This window comes from Eurosta solidaginis, chromosome 4 (genome assembly GCF_040869045.1).
Source record: "Eurosta solidaginis isolate ZX-2024a chromosome 4, ASM4086904v1, whole genome shotgun sequence".
In the NCBI taxonomy this organism is placed as follows: domain Eukaryota; kingdom Metazoa; phylum Arthropoda; class Insecta; order Diptera; family Tephritidae; genus Eurosta; species Eurosta solidaginis.
This window is the reverse complement of record NC_090322.1, coordinates 17,917,628-17,928,596: the sequence shown is the minus strand read 5'-3', so window position 1 is coordinate 17,928,596 and position 10,969 is coordinate 17,917,628. Positions and strand designations below refer to the sequence as shown.

The window sequence follows — 10,969 nt, the reverse complement described above, 5'->3', positions numbered from 1 at the left end:
CCAAAGATCGCTTTACAATCCATATACTTTGTGTAGGAAGATACATTTGTGGCCATACATTGAACATACCTGCCAGGCGCAGCAACGCACCAAAACCTTCTATAGCCATCATCCGGTGGCAAAGATCCTGAACCAGATAAATAAATTTTCATGTAAACGCAGCAACAACGATTTTAGCCAAGGTGCACACGAGGCTACGCGTCATAGACGCGTACAAGATATTTTATGTAGCTACAATTCCCCTACGCTTCAAGATCTGCATACGTAGCTACTTACAAGCGTCGCTACAAAAATTTATTTATGCTGTATAATTGCCATTATACAAAAGTTGATTTTGTATAAAATTAAAAACAAAAGTTTTCATCACCGCGCATAAGAGAAAAAAAAGAATTTTCAATTCAAAACGGTTTTCAATAACAATTTTTGTTTGTATCGGTCAACATAAACATGTACAGCGACGAAGAATTGGTATTGCTAAATTTCCTTCGTCGCAGAAAGGAAAAGAAAGCAAAGAGAAAATATTGGGCACATCCATATATTCAGAAAAATGTTAATTGTAGACTGTTTGTATGTGCAAAGGAGTTGTCTCATGATGATATAAAGTTTCGGACATTTTATCGCATGTCAAAAGCTACATTCAAGGATTTGGTTATGCTCGTTGGTGCTTCCATACAGAAAGAAAACACCAATATGCGTGAAAGTGTCCCTCCTGAAGAACGGCTTATGGTAACATTAAGGTATGTGTATAACATTGTTTCATTCAATGTATGGGATTCAATTGTGTAGGGCTTTGGTGATTAACCAAATATTTATTTTATTTTTAAAAATTTACTTTTGTTTATTTTTGAGTTTAAATATTTTCAAACTAATTAGAATTTTCTTTTTTTTGAAGTTATTCAAAAATTTTTAAGTTAACATGAAAACTCAATTAAAAATTATTGTAAAAATTAAAGTAAATAATACAAAGTAGTTAACACTATATTTACTCCCCCTCCAAGAAAATTTAAAACAAATTATTAATTAATATTAAATGTAACCTTTTTTTGTTTTTTGTTGTTTAATGTATTTGTATTTAAATTAGTGTTAATAAGTATGTTTGCTGGTTTAAGTAAATCAATTGAAATATTTTTAATAGGATTTTTGTATTGAATTGTAAATGTTTTATGTTTCTTAGAGACAACTTTAAAAGGTCCTTCATAAGGTGATTCTAAATTAGATTTACGAAGAACTTTAACAAAAACATACTCACAATTTTCTAATTTTTTAGGAACGAAAAAATTTTCTTTGTTATGATGAAAAACTTTAGAACGAACAAGCGAAAAATATTCTCTTATTTTATGAAGAGCGTCATTAGGAAAATCATGTTCTTTATTACTATTTGAAATAATTAATTCACCAGGTATTCTAAGTGTTTGGCGATAAACAAGTTCAGCAGATGAACATTTTAAATCTTCTTTAATAGAAGTTCGTAAAACAAGTAGAATGAATGGTAAAATGTCAGACCAATGAACCGAGTCGTTTGATGCTATAATTGCTGCTTTTAAAGTTCGATGAAATCTCTCTATCATGCCATTTGCTTGGCGATGGTAAGGAGATGTATAAACCTAAAAGTTTATTTAATTCCGTAAAAAATTTTGCGGTGAATTGTGAACCTTGATCTACTGTAATATTCAATGGTATACCAAATCGTGGTATATAATTTTGAATAAAAGTTTTTACTATAGTATTTGTTGAAATATCTTTAAGTGGATAAGCTTCAGGCCAACGTGAAAATCTGTCAATAATTGTTAAGATATAACAATTTTCATTTGAAACTGGAAGAGGTCCAACAATATCCATATGAATATGTTCAAAACGACCTGATGGTATTTGAATTTTTTGAATAGGAGATTTAGTATGTCTTGAAATTTTGGACTTTTGACAATTGATACAAGATGAAGTCCAATCGTTAATTTCTTTACGCATGTTAGGCCAAAAATATTTATTTTGAATTAATTTTCTAGTTGTTCTTATACTTGGATGAGATAATGAGTGAATTTTGTCGAATATAATTCTTCTCATAGAATGAGGAACATAAGGTCGAAAAGGTTGTAGAGAAATATCACACCATATATTTAAATTAATAACTGAAGTATGAATTTCTTTTAAATTATTTTTAGAATTTTGATCAGAAATGGTTTTTTGTAAAAATGTATCAGTTTGTTGTTCTTTATATAAAGTTTCTAAAGTTATATCTTGAGTTGAAATTGCATTTATTTCTGGAATACGGGAAAGTGTGTCGGCAACTATGTTGTCTTTTCCACGTATATATTGAATATCATTTGTAAATTGAGCAATATATTCAAGATGACGTAGTTGACGAGGAGATCTATCTACTTTAGAATTTAGAACATGAATTAAAGGTTTATGATCAGTATAAATGGTAAAAGTTCTACCTTCAAGAAAATGTTTAATTGAATTATAAATTGCCAAAAGTTCACGATCAAATGTTGAATATTTAGTTTCTGTTGCAGTTAATTTTCTTGAAAGATAAGCTAAAGGTTCTAGTATATTATTGCTAGTTTGTTGAAGAACTGCTCCAATAGCAACATTTGATGCATCAACTGCTAATGATAAAGTACCATTTTTATCAAAATGTGTAAGTAAAGTATTTTTAGCAAAAAGTTTTTTAACATTTTCGAAAGCTGTTGTGGTTTCATTTGTCCAATTTAATTGTTTGAGTTTGTTTTTAATTGCATGTATTAACATTTCATGCAGAGGACTAAGTTCTGTTGCTAACATTTTAATATATCTGTGATAGTAATTTATCATACCTAAAAATTTTTGTAACTTATAGAAATTGGTTTTTCAAAATTTGTTATAATTTCAATTCGATCTAAAGATGGTTTAATACCTTCGCCTGAAATTTCGTAACTTAATAAATTTAATTTATTTACACCGATAGTACATTTTGAAGGTTTGATATTTAAATTATATTCTTCAAGTCTTTTGAAAACTGATTTTAAATGATTTATATGTTGATCTTCGTTATCACTGGCAATAAGAATGTCATCAATGTATGTAAATACAAAATCGCAATCAGAAAATACTTCATTAATAAAGCGTTGGAAAGTTTGAGCACTGTTTCGTAAACCGAAAGGCATTCTTACGCATTCAAACATTCCAAAAGGGGTAGTTATTGCAGTTTTATGAATGTCTTCTTCTGCCATTGGAATTTGGTGGTAGGCACGCACAAGATCAATTTTGGAAAAAAATTGTTTGTTTTTAAATCAATTGTTAAATCGTGAATATGTGGTAAAGGATACCGATCTGGTGTAGTGATAAAATTAAGTCTTCGATAGTCTCCGCAAGGTCTCCAATCATTTGGTTCTTTTTTAGGAACGAGATGAAGTGGAGATGCAATAGGAGAATTTGAGGGTCTGCATATACCAGTTTTAACTAAAAATTCAAATTCAGTTTTAGCAATTTTAAGTTTGATTGGATCAAGACGTCTGGGTTTCGAAAATGGTAAAATACCTTTTGTTTCTATCCTGTGAACCGTATGGTGTTTAACTTTTTTAGTATAATCTGGTTCACAGGTAATAGATGGAAATTCATTAAGTAATTTTGAAAACTTATTTTCGACAATAGGAATTTTGAGTGAGAAAATATCAGAAAATCCAGAAGATCCAGCAACTTTAATTTTTGTAGTAGAATCCATTATTTCTTTATTTTTAATATTGACAATAATTCCGAATTTTTCTAAAAAGTTTGCTCCTAAAATTGGTGTATCAATGTTCGCAATAATGAATGGAAATTCAAAATCTCTTCTTAAACCTAAATCAATTTTGAGTAGTTTTGTACCGAAAGTTTCAATTAAAGAACCGTTTGCTGCAGTCAAAGTAAGATCCGAATTTCTTTTATATATTTTAAATTTAGAAAAAGGAATAACTGATACAACTGCACCGGTATCGATAAGAAAATTAAGTTTATTGAATTTATCAAATATGAATAGGCGACGAGTAGGTTTAATAATAGTTCCATTATCCGTCACCGTCATAATGGATCATTTCAGTTTAAATTTTGTTCGTAATTTGAATTATGGTTTTGATTAAAATTGCAGGGGGGTATACATTTAAGAGCGTTATTCTTAAATTTTTTGTGATACCAACAAATAGTTGCTTGTGAATTAAAATTAGATTGTTTGAAAAATTACTTGATCTTGAAAAATTTCGAGATTTAGATCTATTTCTATCTTTAGATCTTGAACGGATTTGTAATTGATTAATATCATTAGAAATTTTATTTAAATTCTGATAAATAGCCGTAGTTAATTCAGTTAAATTTTTAACGCATTGTTCTAAAATATTCTTATTTATACTTGAGACTACAGGAGATTTGAAAAAATGAGGCTTATTGATTAAATCAAAAAGTTTGTCAGATAAAATAATAATTTCATCTCTGTTTTGATTGTTATTGGAAGTCAAATGAATTTGTATTTCTTGTGGTAATTTACGAATCCACAATTTAAAGAGTAATTCTTGGCTAATTATGGAGTCAGAACCTATAAGTGATTTCATAAATCTGAATAATTCAGATGGTGAACGATCACCAAGTTCAGCTTTTGAAAATAATTGTTCTAATCGTTTTTCTTCGCTAAGAGAAAATCTTTCACATAGAATTTTTTTGATTGTATCATATTTATTAAAAAGAGGAGGAGGGTTAAAAACATCTAAAATTTTAGAAATAGTCTCTCGTTGAAGAGTAATTAGAACATTTTGAAATTTTAAATTATCAGTGATATTATTAATTTCAAATTGTCCTTCAACAAGTAAAAACCAGGCATCAGGACAATCTTGCCAAAATTGTGCTAATTTAATAGATTTAGTAGAAGGCAAATTTGTAAAGTTATCTTGTGTTTAAGTATCTTGTGTTATATTAGAGATGTTGTTTTGTGTTGTATTAATGTTAGAATTTTGAGTTGTATTGTGAATCATTGTGTTATTTGTATAATTGTTGTTTTGATTTTCCGAATTTGTAAACTTACGGGTTCGTATTGGTGAACGTAGAACCATATGAAAAAAAAATTAAATTAAAAATTTGAAAATTAGGAAATATTTAAGATTTTTTTGGAAAGGAGTTAACAATTTAAATAAAATATTTATTTTTATATAAAAAATAAATAAATTTAAATAATTTATATAGAATTTTTAAAATATAAAAATAATCTTAAAATAAATTTGAAAATTTAAAGGGTTTAAAATTTTAATTTAAATTATAATAGAAGATTTTAAATTTAATATTAAAATAATAATTATACTTACATAAAATTTAATTTAATAAAAAAAAATATATATATATTAAAATTAATAAGTAGTTGATTGATGATTGTAGAGATTTTAAGGGAATCAATTGCGTTTTTGGAAGTGATAACAATTGAATACATCGTTGTAGCTGTTTATGCAATGGGTTTGTGGTTTTCTTTATAAATCTCGTCATTTTCAACGTGATGTCTTATATTTTAAATCCGTTCTTGTGTGTATTGTGCGTAAAATAGCTCTTGTTGTAATGAAGTGGATAACTCAATTGTAAATAGTTTTTAATTTTTAAGTATTTAGTTAAATTTTAAGGGTTTAAATATAGATAATAAAGTTTTTAATATTTGTATTTACGTAGATAATTTATTTATATTTGTATCTTTGTTCATAGTTTATATCTTTGTATACTAAATTTTTAAATTTGGATGTTTGTTTTATTATAATAACTTCTTTAGTTCACTTCATATAAATATTTAAAGATATTTGTGCACAATTTTAGAGAGTTATTTTAGATAAATTTCGGTTAAGAATTCACTATTTAATCTTCACTAATTCTTGTAGATATTTTTGATTTAACTTTTCTTTGAGAATTCAGTTCACGCATTTTTGTATTGGATCGTGTGCACATTTGCCGAAACCGGTTGATAGTCTGCAATTGGTTTAGACAACTTAATATAACTTTTTTTTTTTTTGGTAGCACGTCACTTAGTTGCACTTCTATTTGCGATATTGTCTTGTTCAGTAGCTCTGTGATACGTAAAGCGCCACATTCAGCATTTGATCAAATATAGATTTAAAAATTAGGTCCGTTGGTAGAATCGCCAACATATTTGGTGATTAACCAAATATTTATTTTATTTTTAAAAATTTACTTTTGTTTATTTTTGAGTTTAAATATTTTCAAACTAATTAGAATTTTCTTTTTTTTGAAGTTATTCAAAAATTTTTAAGTTAACATGAAAACTCAATTAAAAATTATTGTAAAAATTAAAGTAAATAATACAAAGTAGTTAAAACTATAAGGGCCTCATTTTCGGAAAAGGTTAGTAACGTTGTTGTTGTTGTTGTAGTAATGTTTCGCCCCACATAATAGCTGCGACCGATCACAAATTGACATCAATATCCTCTAACGGGAGTCCAAGGAAACTTGCTTTTTCGACAGGGGTGGACCATAATTAAAGGGGTGTTAGAGGCGTTGGTTCCACATTACAATTAAAGAGATGGTTGGTGTCATGTGGGGACACATTGCAAGCGGGGCATACATTTTGTATGTCGGGGTTGATTCTGGATATGTAAGAGTTTAACCTGTTACAGTATCCAGATCGAAGTTGAGCTAGAGTGACGCGCGTTTCCCTAGGCAGAGTGCGTTTCTCCTGTTGTTGTGTTAACAGTGGTCGTTCCTCTTCTGCTAGTTTTGGGTATTGTTCTTTAAGTAATGAGAATCCTAGTATTAGGTGTTGCTACAACAACAGTTACCCTGTTCTGATGACAAATTCGATTTGTTATAGGAATATTTTCTGAGTCGGAGCTTTTCATTAGATATGAGTATCTTTGAATTGAGGCCACTACTGAGTTGGTGGCGAATATGTTGTTGTGTATGTGTGTGGTCTAAATTCTTTATAACTTTTTGTTTAGGTATCTGGCTACAGGATGCACGTTCAATGCGCTTGCTTTATATTTTCAAAGAGGAGAACGTACAATCGGAGTAATTGTTGAAGAAACAACAAAAGCTATATGGAATTCATTAAAAGATTGTTATATGACGTTGCCAAATGAGGAGCGTTGGAAGAGTATTGCGGGACGGTTCTCTGATCTATGGCAGCTGCCAAATTGCTTAGGAGCTATCGATGGAAAGCATGTGCGAATTCAAAAATATCCAAATTCGGGTTCAGCTAATTTCAATTACAAAAACTACCATTCAGTAATATTACTTGCCTGTTGTGATGCCGACGGGATATTTACATCAATAGAATTTGGATTTGCAGGACGAAATAGCGACGGGGGAGTTTTTAGAATTTCGACGTTTGGACGTTGGTTAGAAAGTTACAATAATTTACCATCCCCAAAGGAACTACCGCATGACGACAGTGGAAATAAGTTTCCATATTATTTCGTAGCAGATAACGCCTTTCCTTTAAGGAAAAATGTTATGCGGCCTTATCCGGAAAGAAACATTGTCAACAAGATGCGCATATTTAATTATAGACTAAGTCGCAGTAGAAAGAACATAGAGTGCAGTTTCGGGATGATGGTAAAAAAATTTGGAGTTTTCTCAACACCTATACGATGCCAAAAGTACGAAACAATCATTTCAATTATACAAAGTGCTTGTATCCTACATAATTTTATAAGGAAAAAAGATGGCATATCATACACGATCTTCCTTCCCGATATCGAAAACCAGCAACCAGTTCAATGGAACCCAAGTACTCTGCCAGAGTTCGATAATGTAAACATAATGGAAAATTCTGCCCCACAAAACTTACGACACTATTTAAGCAATTATTTTTTATTACCAAATGTTTCTTTGCCCTGGCAGTGGAATTCTTGTTTATAAAACTGTTAGACTGTTTTAGTTTCCATTTAACAACATTTATTGCAATAAATTTAATTCAAATAGTTGAAAAAAAGTGAATAATAATTCATATCAAATAATATTACGAATAGTACTCGATCTGTTCTGTGAATGAGGCTAGTTTGAACTATGTGTACACATGCGAATAAAATTATAGCAGCAAAAATTAATTGCAAGTTGTTTCAACTACTTCCTTTTTTGTTTTCACTATTTTTAAATAAAACTTAAATGAATTGTAGAACGAAAACTATGCAAACCGATTTCAAAAACATGTTCTAAATTTTGGGAAACATTTTAAGCATGTGATTTTTTAGTCCATCTTATTTATATATATATTTATATAATTATTTTTCTAATGCAAAACTAGGTGAAAACCGCAAAAAGGCCTTGTGCCAATACTTACTTCCCTGGGTGTACATGTATTCAAACTAGCATACACTTGTAACACTGGTACTTTTTTCGTTCACTATTGTATCGTCTAATTCATGACTACTTCTATGTAGTAAGATACTTATGAGATCAGCCCACTGAAAACATACCCATTCTAAAAACTGTTTATAACTAAATAATAGTATAATTATATAATAAATAATATACAAAAACGCAAGTTTACTCGTTTGTGTAAAAGGCTCTTTCATTTTCACAGTCAATTGTTTCAAATAGTACTGGAGTATAGGTTGGAGTATCATCGGGCGAAGGAGCTGGGGTGCAGACTTCTATATTTTGGCCATAAGACGTTGCTGGATCAAACAGTTCCCGCCTGACAGATTGTGCCCTTTGTTCATTTCAAAGCTCCTCTAGCAGCATCATATATCGAATTTTAAATGTGCGCAAATTCTCGAGAGAAAGACTTTTACGTCGGGAAGTAAGCTCATTAGAAACATTTTTTTTTTGGATCTTCCGAAGTTGTATTTCCCTTTTTTGTTTTAAGGTAATTTAGCACCGCCACATCGACTTCATCTCGGACTGTTTTCTTTCTTTCCTTGGCACTAAATGTTGGTTCAAAATTGCTTTCTTTGGCTGGATGTGATTCTAGGTTGTTGCAGATCAAAGACCCTGTCTTCGTGTGGGCACAATCGCTGTAGTTGTCGTCAGCAATTGATCCATTTTCAATTTCATCCAAATATTGTTCTTCCATTTCTGATATTATAATGTTGCTGGTATTTTCAGAATGATGCACTGGTTTTACATATGGAAGAACGAATTGCGTAATGTCGTGCAAATTGTAAGGCCTCTTCGCTTTAGTAGAAGATCCACTAGGAGATGGCTTGAGACTTCTTACAAAGCCATTTCGCAAGTTCTTCCACTTTTCTTTGCAATCAGGCACTGTAAGGAAGAGTGTAATAAATTTAGATCTATTTAGACATATTCTTTGTTTTTATTTATAAAAAGAAATTCAAAATCGACACACCTGACCAATTCATTTCCACACCAATTGCTGCCCAGGCTCTTTCTGTAACATCTTTCTTCGAATATTCTGCTAAATTATTTTTGTATAGGCAAGGATAATTCTCAACCAATTGAACGAATTTAGTCGCGTCAACCATTTTATATTTTTTTATATGAAATAAATTCAATATATATTTATAGCAACAGAAGCACAGCACACAAGTTTGCAAACGAAAAATTGTAAACAAACATCTTCTTGCTCTTTTCTAGGCGTATTTACGCCTAGCGACCAACATTGTTGTACGCCTAGCTACACGAAAATGGCATGCTTTGTCGCTTTCATGCAGCTGACGCCTCGTATGCAGCTCTCCATTCAAATACATGTGTTCGTCATCAAAGCGTACAAATTTCGCTTGCAGCGTCTAATACGCGTAGCCTCGTGTGCACCTTGCCTTAGTCATATAAATCTAGGTAGAAGTCTGGTTCAATTTGTGAGCCAGATAATTTGTTAATTACTTGTCTTTAGTTTGGCAACGCTGCCTTATATAAACCTACTTTTTTCAAAATTAGATGTCGCTGCTTAGCTTTTCGCCGTATGAGTTAAATGAAAAACAGCGGCCACTTATGCCTATCACATTTCACGTGTGCGAAAATATCACGACCTCTGCTTCTTAAGTCTCTGAATGATCCACAGTGTTCCCGCGAGAATTGAGCGTGATCCGGAGCTGTAAACCTCACTGGATGACGGCTTATGTAAATCCTACAATACGAATACATGTATTCAGGGGCCTACTCTGTATTGCGATGCGAAAGAAAAAATACGCGAAATCGCAAAATCGGTACTCTGTATCTTGACATTCGCATGCATATTTTGACTTTCGCATTCACATTTTGCCCATTCGCAATTTTTATCCCTTTTCGCATTGCCAGCACTCTGTATAGCGAAAGCGAATGTCAAACAGCATTCATTTTCGCATTTTTATTGCTACAAGTAATAGGCATTCGCATTGTTCAAATATGTAAGTATTAATTGATGATTTTCTAAATTGATATATTTATATTCATTGTACATTCTTTTAAAAATATATAGGACAACTCAAAAAACAAAACAAACACAAAAGCAACAATTTGAAATCCTAGTGGACTTCATGGCAATACACCCAGATTTGGCCAAATGGTTACTTAAAACACCCAACGCGAAAACAACTTCAACGTTGTAGAAACTTTTATTATTTCAGGAACTGCCGTTGCTCTCCGTGGATTTTTCAACTCACTTTTTATGCTATTTAGCACATACAAAGAGGCTTCCTTATTAAGCCGAAAATTCTGCACAAAACTAATGAATAAAACATAAAGCAATAGTATATGAATGAGTAATTTTGTAACGTTTAAATTACCTTTGAACGCTGAGACTCATAATTTTGGAGTTGTCTCTTATAATCCTATCAATCCTTTCTTCTTTTAAATCGTCCCATAATGCTACAGAATCCATTTTTTAATTTGTTCAACAAAAATTAATCGTTTGCCGAAATTGTAATCGCCTTGTTTCTTTTGTTCTCTTCCTTTGAGTTTGGTCAGTGATGCATACTCAAGCAAAAAATTTGCGAAAAATAAAAAAAGCGACATTGTTAGCGATCCGATAGCGCTACAGAGTTCCAATTACCTTTCGCATCGCAATTTATTTTCGCATCGCACTGCCTTTCGCATC

The 10,969-nt window shown here is 31.0% G+C and overlaps 2 protein-coding genes across 2 annotated transcripts; one reads left to right on the top strand and one right to left on the bottom strand.

The window, feature by feature from the left end:
- The first annotated feature begins 163 nt into the window (after nucleotides 1–163).
- On the top strand, nucleotides 164–8,508 carry LOC137249173 (putative nuclease HARBI1). The gene is made up of 2 exons (XM_067780472.1): nucleotides 164–737; nucleotides 6,933–8,508. The coding sequence occupies exons 1-2, from the start codon at nucleotides 448–450 to the stop codon at nucleotides 7,852–7,854; spliced, it is 1,212 nt and encodes a 403-aa protein (XP_067636573.1). The 5' UTR covers nucleotides 164–447; the 3' UTR covers nucleotides 7,855–8,508.
- On the bottom strand, nucleotides 7,868–9,440 carry LOC137249177 (uncharacterized). The gene is made up of 2 exons (XM_067780479.1): nucleotides 9,284–9,440; nucleotides 7,868–9,198 (listed from the first exon to the last, which is right to left on the bottom strand). Exons 1-2 carry the CDS (start codon nucleotides 9,417–9,419, stop codon nucleotides 8,747–8,749), a joined length of 588 nt encoding a protein of 195 aa, XP_067636580.1. The 5' UTR covers nucleotides 9,420–9,440; the 3' UTR covers nucleotides 7,868–8,746.
- Between the last annotated feature and the right edge of the window lie 1,529 nt (nucleotides 9,441–10,969).

Coding starts and splice junctions, on each gene's coding strand:
- LOC137249177 (XM_067780479.1), bottom strand. CDS start 9,419: ATGGTTGACGCGACTAAATTCGTTCAATTGGTTGAGAATTATCCTTGC. Junction 9,199..9,283: donor TGTGGAAATGAATTGGTCAG/GTGTGTCGATTT, acceptor TCTTCCTTACAG/TGCCTGATTGCAAAGAAAAG.
- LOC137249173 (XM_067780472.1), top strand. CDS start 448: ATGTACAGCGACGAAGAATTGGTATTGCTAAATTTCCTTCGTCGCAGA. Junction 738..6,932: donor CGGCTTATGGTAACATTAAG/GTATGTGTATAA, acceptor CTTTTTGTTTAG/GTATCTGGCTACAGGATGCA.